Raw genomic sequence first — 16737 nt, forward strand, 5'->3', positions numbered from 1 at the left:
TTTGGAACCCTCCACTTGAGCAGAAGATCCCCTTTTAAGCTTTACCCACATGTCCTCAGGATCCTTAGTCTCCCCATGGCAGGGCCTCCTATGGGTAGAGAACAGTTGGGAAGCTCCAGTCCCAAGGAAACCCCCACTCTATTTACCAGGGAGCTCTTGCTTCAAACCCAGTGTTACATGTGTGACAGGGCAAAAAGTTGGCACCTCACAGGAGAGGGAGCTTGCTCCCCTTAGGATGAGCTGGGGTCCCCCAACTGGTGGGAGGGAGGTTACAGGGGTCCTGTGTAAGAGAGAAGAACCACCATGATGCATGCCCTGGGCCCAGTCACTGACATCCAAGCTGTGCCCTTAGCATCAAGGGTGTGGGAGAAGAGTGGTACAAGGAGGAAAGTGTTCTCGCTCTCCAGTGGAGTCTGCCCCTCTAGTGGCTATTGTGCAGTGGTCTTGATGAGTATAAATAGCCTGGGCAGTCTAGCATCTTGAAGCTGGTGCCTTAAAAGTGTGGTGAGGCCTTGCTGTTGGCTCATCTCTCTCAAGGCTATAAGGGCAATGCTGGTAGGCTTTGAGGTAGGGGAGCCGGTCTCTATGTCCTGACAGTGTGTGGCGGCGGGGGGTGGGGGGGGGGGAGCTGCAGGCAGGGCAGGGAGCACTGAGAGCAGCCGGGGCCTGGGGAAAGGGACAGACATGGGCTGGGCAGTGGAAGAAGCCATTCTGACTACTGCATGCCTGGGTACTCAACCCACCCCTCTTGGTTCCATCAAGAAGTCCCCAGGGCCCCGTAACCTGAATTAGCACCTTGCCCTACCCTTCCTGTTCTCTGGAGCCTTCTTACTGATCCAACCCCTTTCCAGCCTCAGAGTCTTTGCATGTGCTGCTCACTTTGCCCAAAACTGTCTTCCCCCACCTCTGCTTCTGGCACAGTTCCTACCTGACAGGGTTATAGCAGAAATGTCACCTCCTGGGGAGGCTTCTTTCACCTCTATTCTCTCTCTAAAGCTGACCTCCATTCCCTCAAAGCAGCCTGTCTTTCTTTCATAGCATTGACCACAATTTGCACTTGATGATTCGTTGGTTCATTTACTAATTCAAGGGCCAGTGTCTGTGCGGTCACTGTTAAGTCCCCTGTGCCCAGAAGGTCAAGCACACACCAGGTATGCCGTAAATACTCCTCGCATCAAGGATCATCCTCACTGCTCCCTCTCTGGAGTGAAGGGACAAGTGCCTTGCTCCCTCCTGTCACCCCTGAAAGTTAAGGGGGCAGGGACAGGGCAGAAGCCAGCTCAGGCTGCCCCTGGCCTGGCATGGCCTAGAGACAGTTTGGGATTAACTCCCTGGCTGTTAGGCAGGTCCAATCCCTGGGGCCTGCCTAGGGCAGAGGTCACGTGGGCTGTGGTGGCTCTGAGGAAGGCCAGGGCCGACGTGCGATCCTGTGCACAGGTGGGGTCTGCGACTGTTCTGGGTGCATGTTGGCCTCATCCGAGGCACCAGGACCCAGGTTCACATAGGCTGCAGGCAGCTGCACGTAGTGGTCCCCAAGCAGTCTGGCCGCCACGTGCTCCACTTCCTCCACCAGCGCTGAGAATGTGGGTCTCCCTGCAGGGTCCGCAGCCCAGCAGCGCTGCATCACTGCGTACCTGTGGGGAGGGGGGCATGTCAGAGGCAGGGCACATCGCCACCCAGAGATTCCAGGCTGCCCACCTGCTCTTAATCCTCTGGCAGGCCACACAGGAACGAGAACAGGCAACAGGGCCTAGTGCAGAGCATTGCCCAGTCAGAGGCAGCTCTTCTCAGCGTTGTGATTGCTGTTCCAGTCTTGCCTCCCCACCGTGGCAGAGGTTGAATTGCCCCAGGGATTAAGAGCTTGGACTCCTGAGCCCCGGTGTGACCTGAGCAATGTGATCTTGGGCAAGATTCTTAACCTCTCTGTGTCTCTGGATCCTCCTCTGATCACAGAGCTGTGGCGGCATAGGGTGGGAGGATGCCTGTGAAGCGCTTACTTAGCTTAAGGCGCAGCTCACAGGCTATCAGTTATCATCTTAGGTCTTCTAGGAAGGAAGCCCATGTCCAGTGAAATGGAGATTAAAAGTCCTGAGACATGGACATGTGGGATGCCCAGCCATTGTTTCTGTGGGTTTACCTGGTGGGCCCCAATACATGCCTCTTCATCTTGGAAATGCTGCCTCTGCCTTAAATGACACTAAGTGCCCTACACACAATAATCTCATAATTCTCAGACTCTGAGGGTGGTGCTGTCATCATCCAAACTTTACAGATAAGGACACTGAGGCCTCAAGTGGAAAAGAGACTTGGTCTGGTCTAGTGGATGCTGTGATGGTCCACCCAGATCCCCCCTTCATCCTCCCAGTGGGTGCTGCTGACCCTTGGCTAAAGCCCTCCCTAGGAATCACCCCAGGCAGAAAGTAACTGCCTCCCCCAAGCTCACACTATGACCAGTGACTTATTAATGTCCAGTACAAGGACCTGGCCCCTTGATCTAAATTTTGTAAAACTCTGGGGCTCCTGGATGGCTCAGTTGGTTAAGCGTTTGACTTCAGCTCAAGTCACAATCCCGCAGTTTGTGGGTTCCAGCCCTACACTGGGCTCTGTGCTGACAGCTCAGAGCCTGGAGCCTGCTTCAGATTCTGTGTCTCCCTTCTCTCTGCCCCTCCCCTGCTCACACACTATCTCTCTCTCTCTCTCTCTCTCAAAAAACATTAAAAGGGGCACCTGGGTGCCCAGTCGGTGGTCAGTCGGTTAAGCAACCGACTTCAGCTCAGGTCATGATCTTGCAGTTTGTGAGTTCAAGCCCCACGTCAGGCTCTGTGCTGACAGCTCAGAGCCTGGAGCCTGCTTCAGATTCTGTGTCCCCTCTCTCTGCCCCTCCCCTGCTCATGCTCTGTCTCTTTCTCCCCAAAATAAATAAACATTAAAAAGATTTTTTTAATTAAAAAATATAAAATAAAAAAATACATATATATATATATTTCTTAAAACTCCAAAGAGCCACCCCAGATCAAGCAGCCCCCTGGGCTATAGCCCAAGGATGGGCTATAGCCTCTGCGGCATCTGCATGGCAGCCCAACTTCTCCACCTGCCCAGTCCTGCTTCCCTGGGCTCTCTGCTTGCCTGGCTCTGACTGATCCTTTGGTTGACCTGGAAAGGGACCCTCTCTGGGCCTCAGTTTCCTCATCTGTGGACTGGTTCCACCAGCATTTGGGGCTGGGAGGAGATCACAGTTGCCATGGTAATAGTACTCCCCACTCAGAGGACTCAGGTTCCCCCAGTCTATCAATAAACTCCCTGTATATATAGCTCCAGGTGAGAGTCTGTTTCAGGGAACGTGACCCAGGGGCAGATGGGTAGTAAAGATGATTTCACTTACTTCAAACCAGAGGCATTAGTGAAATGAATAATAAAGATCAAACCCAAGGCAGGCAGGGGCTGGGAAGAAGGGTTACTCGTACCCTTCTAGAGCACAGTCTGAGATTGGAATCATCAACTACCTTTACCTGTGACCTGGTTCTTCCTGTTCTAACCACAAAGATCTGGGCACAGACAAGGCACGTGTACTGCTTCTGAAGCTGAACCCCGGCACAGACCCACTGGGCAGGCACAGTGACTGTTTCATAGTTGTCACCATGCCTTGGGATCAGGGAATCTGAAACTATATCCAGTAGGGAGATGTTGGGGGTGGGGGCTAGTGTGGGAGCTAATGGAACCTCTCTTTGAGGTTAAATGAATGGAAAAGATGGAAAACAGGCCCCCCTTAGCGGGGGTGGGGTGAGGAGTGCTGAGAAATCAAATCACTGGCCTCAACCCAGACTCTGAGTGGGGAGTACTGTTACCATGGCAACCATGATCTCCTCCCAGCACTCAGCCCCAAATGCTGGTGGAACCAGTCCACAGATGAGGAAACTGAGGTCCAGAGAGGGTCCCTTTCCAGGTCAACCAGAGGATCAGTCCGAGAGCCAGGCAAGAACACTGTCTCCTGTCCCTTCCTTGTCTCTGGGGCCCAGCTCCCTCCCACTACCACCTCCACATACTCACAGAGAATCAGGACAATATTCAGGCTGGGGCAGGCGTCGGCCCTGGGCCAGGAAGTGAGTGAGGTCAAAAGGGTCAATGTGGGGGTATGGTGGGGCGCCCCGTGTCAGCAGCTCCCACAGCAGCACACCAAATGACCACTGTGGGAAGGAGAAAGGAGACTCAACTCTTACCCCAAATTTGGGGACAGGTGGGCCCCCCAGGTCCTCTATCTCCTAGAGTCCTCCAGCTGGAAATCAATCAGAGCCCGCTCCTCAGTATCTCATACGCATCTTTCCTCAGTCTCCTCTCATCACCAGACCCTGCCCAGAGTTGGGCCTGTAGGCCCTGTATTGTCTGCAAGGAGCCAATGAGTTCAGAGCCCCCTCTTGCCGGGGCAAGAGGGCTCTATCTTAGACCTGCTCAAGAGGTGGGCAAATGGGCTGCGGGGGCTGCTCAGCTTAGGGATTCCCTGGGCTTAGATCATCATCTGGACCTAAAAGGGCAAGGCCAAGTGCTCTCCCAGGACACTGAGGCCATGTGGACTCTGGGGCAGGTGGGGCCTCACCACATCAGACTTGGTGGTGAATCTGTAGGTCTGCAGGCTCTCCAGTGCCATCCATTTGACAGGGAGGCGAGCATGGCGATGCTGTCGAACACTGTAGTACTCCTTGTCCAGGATACCACGGGCCAGGCCAAAGTCAGCCACCTTGACTGTGAATGACTCATCCAGCCTGAGAGCAGGGGATCATACTCAGGACTGGCCCCCACCTGGCCCTAAACCCATTTACTCCAGGCCTTCACAGGGTTTCAGAGCCACCGTGTCCAATCTAAGCCTGCACTGGGCAGATAGGAGAACTGAGGCCCAGAGAGGGGAGGACATGCCCAGGGCTGCACAGCAAGGGCTGGAGCGTGGGCCCTTCCCTGAGATGCCTTTGGGCAGCTGTGCACCCTGGTGCCCTGTTCCCTTCCTTCACCCCAAATGCTCCGGCCCCTCACATGCAGTTCCGAGCAGCCAGGTCCCTGTGCACAAACTTCTGCTCTGCCAGGTACTCCATGCCACGGGCTACCTGAAGGCCGAAGCTGATGAGGTCCTTCACCGTGGGGTTCTAGGGGCACAGGTGGGTCGGTAGGCAAGGGCATAGCAACTCATCCCCAGCTGCTGCCCAAGTCTCCTGACCCGAACACTGACCCGCTGGGGTGAGCGGATGAACTGAAGCAGGTCTCCATGATGCATATAGGGTAGCAGCACCTGGGGCAGCCCTTCAGGGGGCAGCACAATACCGATGAGAGCCAGCACATTTGGGTGGTGCAGACCACGCATGAGCAGCCCCTCGCGCAGGAAGGCCTCCACCTCCTGCACCTCTGTGATGCCTGTGGAGTGGCTTGAGTCAGACTCAGGGCAGGAAGACCCTTTGCCAGGGTCAGATGGAGGAATGGAGAAGAAAGTTCTCCTGTTCAGGGTTACTCAGCAAGGTGGTAGCACAGCAGGGACGGGGATCTTCCTAGCCTCTTCCCTACTTACGACTCAGCGACTTTATGGCACAATGGATTCGATTCTGGTCCTTGTCTGTGTATTCTCCATGGTAGACAACTCCAAAGTGGCCTGGTGAGGGGGAGATGGTGAGAGGGCCCCAATGCTCAGGGTGCACACCACACCCTCTCATTGGCAACCAAACCTCAGAGCACCAACTGGCCGATGTGACATTAAAAACAAATAGCAGCTACATAATGACAGAGCCTGCACCCCTCCCATGCCTACTTAATCTGCACCAGAATCCACTGAAGACAGAACTAATTACTATTTCACAGATGAGCAAATGGAGGCTCAGAGAGGTTACGTGGTATTCCCAAGGTCACAAAGGTTGGTGGAAAGGCCAGAGCAGAGTCCTGCCCAAATGCCCCTTGAGTCCATGTCATCTCAGGACTCCATCTCTGCCCCAGCCCCACCTGGCTTGGCCCCCATACCTTTGCCAATGATTCTGTCCCTGTGGGTGACCACCTGCTCATGTGAGATCAGCACATCCTTGACCTCGGTCAGGAGTGCAGAGTCTAAGTCCCCAAGCTGGATGGACTCTGTCTGCAACAGTGGGACACAGGAGCCGTCCCCACTGTCTGAGACGGATGCTTTGTGGCTCTGTGTGGTGGAATCCAGACCATGAGTGGCAGGGGCTGCTGTGGAGGAGAGGAAGTGAGGGGTCTGTGGAACAGAGGGTGTGGCCCCAGCTTTCAGCACCTCCCCCGTCTCACCAAGGCCATTTCTGTAGTCAGAACCTGAGCGGAGTGCAGGCAAGGGGATGGCTCCAGTGGTCCGGTCCAAGGATGCCAGGTCATCTAGGTTTGGAGAAAGGACTGTGGAAAGACAGCCCCTGGTGGCCAGCCTCTCCAAACTCAGTCCCCAGGAGGTATGGGCAGACCTCCAAGGCCTGGGCAGAAAGAGGACTTGGAGATGCCATGGTTTGGTATAGGCCAAGTCAGGAGGGGAGTGGAGAGCTCACCCAGTTGTTTCCTCCGCCAGTAGTTGAAGAACAGCGCAGCGGCCAGTGCAGCCACGAGCAGGAGCAGGGCCAGCAGGACACCAAGGAGTAGCCTCTGTGGGACCCCCTCTGGGCCTGGCCGTATCACCCTGCCCAGGATGTGACATCCATCATCCACACAGACCTGGGGGCAGGTGGCAGCTCAGGCCCAGCCTGCAAGCCCTGGCCCATGTCTCATGTGGAGAGCCAGCTGAGCTGCCTACCTGCAGTGGGGCGCCATCCTTGTCAAGTTGCAGGGAGGAAGGCAGAGGGCAGATGACCACATCCCCCCGGAGCTCATGCTGGCAGCTCTTACCACCCACGGTCACATTCACGTCCACACAATCAGCCACAGCGCCCAGCCCAATATACTGCAGAGAGTCATAAGGACTGGCCAGTGCCCCCATCTCCTCTGGGCAAGGCTTCAGCCCTAACCCTTCACCGTCCCTGCCCTCCATCCCCCACACTTACCTCAAACTTAACAGCGTGCTCCTCGGGCTTCAGTGGGGCAAAGTCAGTGGTGGGTGGATGGGGTGGGGGCAGGAAGCGAAAGCCGGGCTGCGTGAAGCCAGCAGCTCCATCCCACCAGGCACTCAGGTTCCCTGTTACCCACCCCTGGGGGCTTCGGACGACATATTCGGGCAGGCGGCACCGATGCTGCTCCGGGAGGTGCCCTGTACACTGCTAGGGCCCATGCGAGAGTGGTTAGCCAGGCATCCCACCTACGGCCACCCCAGTCTCCTCAGCCCAGCACGGGGTAGAGCTAGACCTCAGAGGATTGATCCAGCCTTCCTCCCTCCTGGCTAGTGTCCATTTGGCAGCTGCCAGTGACAGCTCACCCTGTTTTCCACTGCCATAAGCCCATCATGGAATGACAGCACTAGGTGCCACGCTGAAGTCAGATGCTGGCCATGGATGGTGACATGGGAGCCACTGTGGAGGAAAGCAATGTGGTGGGCTTGGGGTGCTCTCTGAGGCTGCCTCCCTCATTCCTTAGGAGACCAGAGTGGGCAAGGGGGTGGCACTTACATGTAGCCACAGTTGGGGCTGATGCCCAGCACAATGGGGTCTTCCAGGTAGTGGAAGGTCCAGGAGCCTGGCACCACAGCGCCCCCCACCTGCAGGTGAATGGGAACCCTGGCCATAGCAGCCCCAGGGGGCGTAGTACATAAGAGCTGCCCCTCGCTGACCCTGCAGAACGGGGTGGGGGTAGGGGTGGGAGGATTGGTCTCAGGATCACCCTCCAGGTGATGGCCAGACCCACCTCCTTTAAGGTCTGCCAATCCCTCTCAGTTCTTCTGTTGGTCATTTTCCCACCCTGCCCATTATCAATGAGTCTGTTTGAAGACAGGGTCTTTAAGGCTTCCAAGAAGAAGGCAGGGCAGAAAAGGTTCCCCAAAGCCTTGGCTAGAGCCAGTTAACTCTGTGATGGGCTCTCTCACCATCCCCAAACCACCCGTGGGCTGGAGGGGGCAACAGACCCTTCCTCCCGGACCTGCTCCCTACACTGACCATTTGAGCTCTGCTCTCTCTGCCCTGGTAGGATCCAAGGCCCACCTGGTAAGGGCTCCCTGAATGGGGAGCCCTGTGGCCTCCCCTCCCCTTGCATGTTGGCACTTACTGTTCCAGTGGGCACTCAGTCCCATTGACCAGCACCATCTGACTGGTGCCTAAAGACAGGCCTTGGCCTTCAAAGGTGAGGCGGGTGCCCCCTGCCCGTGGGCCAAAGAGGGGTTTTACTGCTGTCAGCACTGGCTCCTAAGAAGACATAGAGGTGGCTTAGCTTGGCATAAAAGGCCTTCCACTCCAAGCCCTTCCTTGCCCACATTGCCTGGCTGGCCAAGGGTACAGACAAGGCAAGGTGGCCTCACCATGAAAGAGAAGCCTTGCAGCATGGAGGTGCCATCCACTTGGAAGTGCTTGCCTGGTGGCATGTTGGTCACAGTGAGGCTGATGTTGGCGGGCCCGGCTGGCTGCATGCCCAAGGGCTCCAGCTCACACTCAAGCTCCTCTACAAAGTCTTTCCGGGGTACTGGGCTAGGGTACCAGGGGAACCCAAGGTCAGCCAGGGGTCACACAGGCCTGGCTGTATGCCTGCTACATACCACAGGTCTCCTCTGAGCCTGAGGATGGTATCTCTTTACTCATGCCTTCCTCCAAGGTAAGCAGGATCTGGTGAGGCAGGGACTAACCTTGCCCAGTTCCATGACTCAACAGACAGGTAGGGCATATGCAGGCTCAAGCAGGGACAGAGAGGTCTCCTTAGACACCAAGCAACCAGAGTCACTGCAGTTTGCCTGATATCTCCTTGCCCCCAGTAAGCAGAAGACAGGGTCTCACAGGGAAGGGGCTGCTTGGTCACCCCTGTCAGGGACAGGAAGCGCAGAGACCAGCTTGTACCTGAGGTTTGGGCTGTCCTTGGGCAGCAGTCGGCAGGGACTTTGGCCCACGGTGACCTGATGGGTGCCCTCAGGCACCAGATCAGCAGGGCGCAGGTAGAAGTTGGAGCCACACAGGGTCAGCCTTGTGCTGCCCCTTAGGGGTCCACTCTGGGGGTAGAACTGAAGAGAGGGAGAGAGCCTGAGTCCCTGTGTGCATCCGGGCTCTCAGCTGTCTGCTTTTCCCAGAGTTTTCTGCTATGCCCCTTGCCTGCCCTCCCTCCAAGTCTCCTAGGTCACTTGTAGTCCTCACTCAGGCACTTTTCTGCCTCTAAGTCTTTGCATGTGCCATCCCCTCTGACAAGAATACCCTCCTTGTTGATATTGGGGACATTCCAGGCCTGAGGATCATGGTTAACACATGCTGACCCCCACTCCAGGCCCAGCTTGTCCCACCCTTACCTGGGCCCTGCCAAGCAAGTCATACCTCAGTAAGCTCAGGTGGACAATGATCCTGTTGCCAGGAGCCAGGACACTCCTTCTGCCGGCCACACATGCCCCCACACCAGCCACAACCCATGAAACGCTGTGCCCGCAGACAACTCCCACAGGTGAGGAAGTGGTGGCAGCCAGGGCCCTGGATAGGTACCTGGAAGACCTTGGAGTGGCAGAGGGGTGGTTCATGGGTGGCTGGAGGGAGAACTAGACCCAGAGACTGCCTGGTCCCATTGTAGGTCAGGGTGGTGAGACCTGTATGTCAGTGCCTCCCTGGATTAGATGGGGAGGCTTTGTTTCCACAGCCCTGGCCCCAGGCCCTACCCTAGTCCCACCTTACCTGCTCCCCGGAGGAAAAGAACAGGTGGTCTCCAAGGCGACTGACATCTCGTTGTATGGGCTGCCTGTTGCTGCCCAGTGAGAAGTTGGACACATACAGCAAGTAGTTGAGAGATCTGGCCAGCTCCACCTGGGATAGGTTAGCTGTGAGCAAAATGGAAATGGGGAAGGGGACCCAGGAACAAGGAGCTGTGGAGATGGGGGTCCTACCTGCAGGATGCGCCCATCAGTTGTGCCCATGTGGGCCACTGTGACATTGTCAAGGCGTGTCACATGCAGTGCAGTGACCTGTACTGGTCCTAATAGCCCGTTGAAGAGGTCCACACGTGATAGGCTGCTGCTAACCAGCAGAGGAAAGTGATGGCAGCTGGTGTTGGGGCTGGGGGCCTCCAGGCCAGGCTGAGGAGAGTCGGGTAAGGAGTCAGGGCTCATCCTCACACATTGGCCCCTTGGGATCTCTGTCAGTGACCACAGCAGCCCAAACCCCCATCCCTTACCTGACTTGGCTGGATAAGACTCCAGGTCTGCCACTTACCCACCCCCTCCCACCTATGGGGCTCTCAGAGGTAGTAAGTCCAGGAAGGAAGGCCCAGGCTGGAAGGGCAGCGTCTGCTATGCCTTGCCCTGACCTGCCATGTCCATTCTGATAATGACTTAGAGTCTCACAGACCCAACCTCATTCTTGCCTCACAACCACTGTGTAAAGTGGGTGCTTTCAACACCCCTATTTTGCAGATAAGGAAATGAGCTCAGAAACCGTTTGGTCACTTGTCCAAGGCCTTATAGGCCCTCAGGAGAGGAGCCAGGCAAGAAGTCTGAGCTCTTGAGCAGAGTCCTCTTCTGCCCCCTGCTGGTTATTCCCTGTACTTCAGCAAACCCTGTCCCCTTTGGGGGCTTCAGTTTCTCTCCAGCCTAAGGTGGCTGAACTCTGAAGTTAATTGGCCAGCATGGGGCTGGTAACATGGTTCTTCTCCCTGAGACTCCAAAGATCTTCCTGTACCTCCAGCTGCAACCTGAATCCCCTTCAGATATAAAAGGGAAAAACCAAGGCCTGAAGGCTAGGCCCCAGGGATTGGGAAACACCTGTCACCTGTTCTTAATAGGAAGGTGTTTTGGGGGACTGCCCTCAAGGCACCAAGGCAGGACTGTGGAAGCTTCTGGGAAATCATATCAGGGTATGATGCAAGGCATTGGAGCTGGGTGCAAAGCACAGGCAGGGCTCAGTAGCCTTGGGGCTTGCGACATTCCCTTGCCAGCCCTGGGGCTCCCATCAAACCAAGTGTGCTTAACCTAGTCCTGAGACCTCAGTGCTGATCAGGAGCCCTGGGGGTGCAGAGCTGGGCACAGAAATTCCACACACTCTAGGTCTGTAGCCTGGATGGGTGGGAACTGGGACTCTGTCCTCACTTGAGGCAGGAAAGGGGCCTGACCTTAGCCGGAAGCCAGCGGGTGTTTTTAGCATGACTCAGGAACAGGTGGGGCTGAGGGGTGGCAAAGAGGCCCTACCCTGATCAGGACCACACCCCTGTCTGCTTGCCCCTGGGTCCTAGGACTTAGCTCTGGGTTTCAGGTGTGTCTATAAGCCAGCCTGTGGCTCCTAAGAGCATGACTCAAGTGTCCAGTGCCCCACAAAGGAGGGTGACTGCTCCAGAGTCAAATCCCACCTGAACCCATGGAAGGCAGGTGCCAGCTCAGAGTCCCACAGGCTTCCTGAGGCCAGCCACAATCAGCACACAGTGGGTGTTGCCCTGGAGGCTACATGCCCAGTCACTGGACAAACACTGTACAGGCTGGTTCACACACCTCCCTGGCCAGCCTGTGGGCCATCTTGAGATCAGTCCTCCTCAAACCTAGCACTGCCAACTCATGCTGGATGTCTTCTGACCCACTGACCACCAGCCAAGTCCGTGAGAGGTTCAGACTCCCCCAGAAGGAAGAGAGGAGGGCAGGCAGGGCTGCCCAGGCCCTGACGAGGGCTCTCCCCCCGTAGGGCCTCCTCAACCCAGATGGACTCAGCTGAGGGAGGGAGGCTGGAGATGCCCTACTCCTCGCTGTTCGTACATTCTCCTTCCACCTCTGAGGCATTAGTAAGAGCCAGAAAGGAGTCAGTGGGGAACATCACAGAAGTAGCAGAGCCACAGGGCAGCCAAAGACTCAGAGCAGTGACTGTGAGCGAGCTCACTGAAAGACCACTTATCCAGTGCTGTTCACTCCATTGTCTTGGTTTTACCTCTTACAAGCTAGGGTAGGACTGTTTCCATGGCTCTCAGTTTGGGTTTTGTCCTTAGCATTTTAAGGAATGTCCTGTTTGTCTCTGTTCCAGCTCCCTGACACCATGGCTGGAGAGAACCTGGGTAGGGTCTGCTGGGAAAAGCCCCCAATTCAGCGATGGCCGGGAGACCTCTTACTTGGGGTGAGATGGGGAACTAGAGCAGGGCCCCAACCATAGTGAAAGAAAGTCTGGGACTCCTTCATGGTGAACCACTTCCAACCAGCCCCTCCTAAGCCTTTACTCATCCCCAGATGTTTACAGTTGTTTGCACAAGACTGGGGTGAGCTTCCTGGAATCTACTAGAGCCAAGTTGCCTTCCCACCATGTCCTTGGTCCTCCCCCAGTCACTCCACAGAGGACAATCAGGGACGAGTGTGTCTGTGAAGCCGAAGCCATGCAGGCTCTCTGACAAGCCCCCAAACTTCCAAGGCCCAGGAGGCTCCCTGGAATGGGGTGGGGGCATCCTCTGACAGCTCCTGCCCCACCCTCTTTGGAAAGCGGAACAGAACAGTGCTTCCAAAGGGAAAGAGAAACTGTGTTGGTGAGCAGCCGTATCTGTGTGAATCTGTTAGCATCTGCTTGTGTGGGGGGCTATTTCTCTGTGTATGTCCTTGAGGGTATGTGCGGTGGGCAGGTAGGAGGGGGTCATTGTACTGGAGTTAGGCAGTGTCTCTGCCAGACAGTTGTGATGCAATCTCCTTCTCACACAATCTAGGAAACTACCTAAAAAAATCAGAGGCCATAGTACCTAAGAGAGTGAAAGAGCAAAATGGAGGAGAAACAGAGACTAGTCTGGCTAGTAGGTGAGCCTCCAGTATAGCCTGTGCTTGGCTGATTCCCTCACGCCCTCCACACCCCCACCTGCCCCCAGCACTAAGGAACTGGGTGGAAGAGAAAACGTCTTCCCTCCTGCCCTTCTCCCTCCCTCCCAGACCCTCTTACTGGATTCTACCACCTGCTCACAGGTGAGGGCCCCTTCTTTCTGCTCACCGGGTTGGGGCAAAAACTAGGCGACTGGAAGAAGTCGAGGCCTCGCCGGATGCCAGGGGGGACAGGAGGCTCACAACAGCGCTCCACACCATGCTCGATGAGAGTGTCCACTAGGTCGATGGGAAAGGCACAGACGACAGAGTTGGGATTCACACCGGGACTGCTGTCTCTGCTAGCCACGAAGACGCCAAATAGCACTTCTTGGCCCTCAGCGATGCTCAGCTCAGCAGCTAGCTTGCTGCCCACTGGAGCTGTGTGGGCCGCCCTCAGCACTGGGTAGGGCTGTCCTCCCTCAGTGGCCCCGCGGCGCCGGCGTTTGGGTGCGAATCGGCAGTCGAGAACGAGCTCGCGGTAGTCGCCCAGCTCGGGCTCAGCAGCGCTGAGCCGTGCCAGGCGTGTGTGCAAGGCTTCCGGGGCAGCTGCCACGCTGGCCCGCTGCACCTTCAGGAAATAGACAAAGCCTCTGGCGCGGAAACTGTACACGTACTGGATAGGATAGGAAGCGAGGTGCTCCGGCAGCACGGACAGCGCGGCAAACCCCGGTGCGAATCCTGAGGCATCGGCCTTGAGGCGCCGGATGGACACTGAGCGGGGGCTGAAGCTCGAGGCCACCGTCTCATCCAGTGAGGATGCCACGTAGAAGTAGGAGGCATGGCCCTGCTCAACCACGGTCACGAGGGTGCCCAGAGGACTGGCCACACAGTCAGGGCAGTCCTCGGGCTGGTTGTGGTTGGCGGAGAAGAGGCAGGCTGGCGGTGCCAGGTGCAGGGCTGTCCCTTGGGGCTCTAGCTCGTGCAGGAAGCAGCGCCCATGCAGGCTCGAGCCACAGCTGACTAGTGCGGGCAGAGCTGGCTCCAGCACCAGCACCTGTGCATCTGTGTCTCCCTGCGGGCTGTGGGGGCCCGGGCCACAGGCCGCACACGTCTGACAGCCCGGGTCTCCAACAGGACCTGTGGCCAGGCTCTCTACTGGCTGCAGGCCAGGCCCAAGCACGTGCAGGCGATTGCGTGTAGCCACGAACACGGCACTCCCGTCCCTGCCGCCCTCGTAGGTCGCTATGGCCTGTACCGGACCTCCGGCCGAGAAGCTGGGCACCTTGTACTCGACGTCAAAATCGCGCAAGGCGGCGTAGGGGGTGCGCGGACACTGCCAGGACTCTCTGGCCAGCAGTGGTGGCAGCAGTAGCAGCAGCAATAACAGTGAAGGCTGTGACGGCGGCGAGAGAAGCTCCATCGAGGCCCACCTGGGCCCCTGCAGGGACTCTTGGAGGCCTGGGCCTGGCTGGGAGCAGACTCAAGGTCCTGGTTGGGACCTGAGTCCGCAGCCGGTCCTGAAAGCCCTCGGGCAGCTGACCCACCTCCAGCGTGATGTCCAGCGCCCTCCCCTGCCCTCGGGTCTGAGCACCTGGCACCAGGTGGACATACACACCGCCAGTGAACGAAGAGGCCCCCTCACCTGCCTGCCCCAGCTGCTGCTCCAAGCAGGCACTCTGAGCAAAGTCGGCAGGAGGGCGCAAGGCGGGGCTGGCGGGGCTGGCGGGGCCAGGGTGCGTGGGCGGAACTGTGGGCGGGGCCCGTTGAAGGCTCGGCCCAGCCAGCCCCTCCTCCCACCCGACTCTCCAGGCCTTCGAAAGCCTGTTACCTACACCTTCTCTTGGGGGCGTTTTTCTCAGTGGCATGTGGTGAGTGTGCCTGGAGTGGCCCAGAGAGAGGTAGGAAAGTCTGAGCCTTCCCTTCCCGCCGCTCACGACCGACTGGGCTGAAGTGAAGGAGGGGTCGGAAGTCACCCCAGCACCAGTGAGGGTTTGAGGACCACCTGGCTTATTTTTGCCCTTGGCACCAGTATACAGTCAACACACTCAGACGCTGGTTCCAGAACAGGGCCTGGAGGCCCCTGAGAGACCAAGAATGTGTGGAGGACCGGAGGGGAGAGGTGGGGGCCCCCGGGAGTAGTGAAACCCTCTCAGGGCAGGGGCCATCCTTTTCTGGGCCTGCCCTGGGATGTCAATGACTGGATGGTATCACAGGAAGATGCATTGTCCCCTGCCTGCCCAAGGCGGTAGAGGTTATGAGTTAGGACCTACCCTGCTGGCTGGACATTAGAGTCAGAGGAGAGGCAGCTTATGGGGAGGCCCAAGCCTAGCTATGGTCCCTCCACCACTGCCTCAGTAGGCAGAAGCTGCAGGATGGGACTAACAAAACACACAGTGCTGGCTGCCTTTGCTGGCTGTGCTGCAGTGCCCCCCTGATATGGGGGAAACATGGGCTTTGACAGGGCACCTCTAACCTGCTCTGTAAGCTATGCTGGGCCTGAGTCTCTCCATCCCTGAAATGAGGATATAGTTCTAACTAGATGACTGCCCACAGTTCTCTCTTCAGTCTGAGTGAGGCATATGGGGTTGGGGGGAGGAGAGGCAACCTTGCCTCTTGTACATGGACTTCAGCGGTTGCTCCTTGATAACTGGTTCTTCCTAACATTTAAAGGGGGCTCTGGGGGACCTTGTCAGCCTGACAGCCCCCTTAGCCAGGTGGGCCTTAACCCTGGAGGGAGGGGAAGCTTCATAGGGTGGCCCTACACTGAGGTCTGAGGGACCTGTGAACTGTGGGTCCCAGGGCTTTGGAGCATAAGAGGGGTGGGGGAGAGAGGAGTTTTCAGCCCAGCAGGATTCATTCAGCCTGATTTTTGGAGCTGTATCTCCTCTACTCCCCTATCCAGACAATATTCCTTGTTCCTCCTTCCAGGAGCACCTTTTTCCTTTCCTTCTCTTGCAGCTTAGATGGCACCACCTCCAGGAAGCCCTCCTGATCCAGTCAATGCCTGGTCCATTTTGTGGGTCCCACAGATCATATGCTATACCCACTCTAGCACAGCTGACTCTGAATACCTGACTCCCCACTTTCCCCATTCCTAGTGCTGAACTCCCCTCCCCCTTGGGGCTGGAGCTCAGTGAGCACCTGGGAGAGAGAGGAAACAGGATTGGGCAGCCACACCCAGTGCTGGGAGGATTCAGAGCCTCAGGCATCATAAATGGCACTCCCTTCTCTAACTAGAATTGGCCCGGAAATGAATAAATACCCATAAAAAAAATCATGTGTTCCACAGTCAACATGATTAAAGACACTCATGCTGGGTAAAACTGAAATGAAACATTCTCTGCTGGCACTGAGACAGTTTCTTGGGTCCCGGTACTACATTCGGAGAGACTTCTGTAGGTTGGGAGGAGACTTCAAGGGCCCTCCTTGATCACCCTGTCCACTCGTTTTGAGGATTGGGGTGCAGCAGTCAACAGTTGATTCTCTGCTGCCACCATGTGGCCAAGATGTTGGCTAGCCCCAGAACAGCGTCCCCTGGTGGACAACCCCGGTCCTTGAGAACCGGCATCCACGGGAGCACCCCCTTCCTCCTTCCCCCTCTGCCCACTCTGCAGGAGCAGGGCAGGCAAACCATGTGGGGGAAGTGGGGCCTTGGAGTGTTAAATATAAGTGCTCCCTCCAAGCTGAACTCACAAGGCCTGGCCTATATTTGGTTTAGGACCTGCCCAACTGCCCCAGTATCTATCACCTTGAAGGAGTGCCCTCTTTTCCCTTTTTGGCTCTCACATCCCTCTGAACACTACTCCAAAACAAAAACAAAAACGAGAACTAACGCCAGCCTTTTTCTCCAACCCAAAGAGATCATCTGAGTGGCAGCAGTCTCTAACTACAATATGACCATATCACTCTGC

General features: G+C 56.7%; 1 protein-coding gene and 1 long non-coding RNA gene across 15 annotated transcripts; one reads left to right on the forward strand and one right to left on the reverse strand.

Moving 5' to 3' along the window:
• Nucleotides 1–1057: 1057 nt before the first annotated feature.
• Nucleotides 1058–14674, reverse strand: MST1R (macrophage stimulating 1 receptor). Of its 12 annotated transcripts, none has more exons than XM_019821775.3 (20): nucleotides 13014–14673; nucleotides 9962–10150; nucleotides 9753–9881; nucleotides 9405–9575; nucleotides 8940–9100; nucleotides 8411–8576; nucleotides 8161–8297; nucleotides 7569–7730; nucleotides 7379–7472; nucleotides 7011–7223; nucleotides 6764–6910; nucleotides 6522–6684; nucleotides 6298–6357; nucleotides 5992–6198; nucleotides 5549–5629; nucleotides 5216–5397; nucleotides 5023–5132; nucleotides 4592–4757; nucleotides 4048–4184; nucleotides 1058–1634 (listed from the first exon to the last, which is right to left on the reverse strand). In XM_019821775.3, exons 1-20 carry the CDS (start codon nucleotides 14244–14246, stop codon nucleotides 1379–1381), a joined length of 4164 nt encoding a protein of 1387 aa, XP_019677334.2. In that variant the 5' UTR covers nucleotides 14247–14673; the 3' UTR covers nucleotides 1058–1378. The 12 variants fall into 12 exon arrangements, with proteins under 12 accessions (XP_019677334.2, XP_019677330.2, XP_006928845.2 ...); XM_019821771.3 differs by having other exon boundaries at nucleotides 5992–6195; nucleotides 6298–6375; XM_006928783.5 differs by having other exon boundaries at nucleotides 6298–6375.
• LOC109495637 lies at nucleotides 10037–13097 on the forward strand. Of its 3 annotated transcripts, XR_006592848.1 has the most exons (4): nucleotides 10037–10164; nucleotides 12075–12564; nucleotides 12739–12826; nucleotides 12956–13097. It is a non-coding gene; the product is annotated as an uncharacterized LOC109495637 (long non-coding RNA). The 3 variants fall into 3 exon arrangements; XR_006592847.1 differs by having other exon boundaries at nucleotides 12075–12826; XR_002739770.2 differs by having other exon boundaries at nucleotides 12739–13015.
• Nucleotides 14675–16737: the final 2063 nt, after the last annotated feature.

Source organism: Felis catus, chromosome A2, assembly GCF_018350175.1.
Source record: "Felis catus isolate Fca126 chromosome A2, F.catus_Fca126_mat1.0, whole genome shotgun sequence".
In the NCBI taxonomy this organism is placed as follows: Eukaryota; Metazoa; Chordata; class Mammalia; order Carnivora; family Felidae; genus Felis; species Felis catus.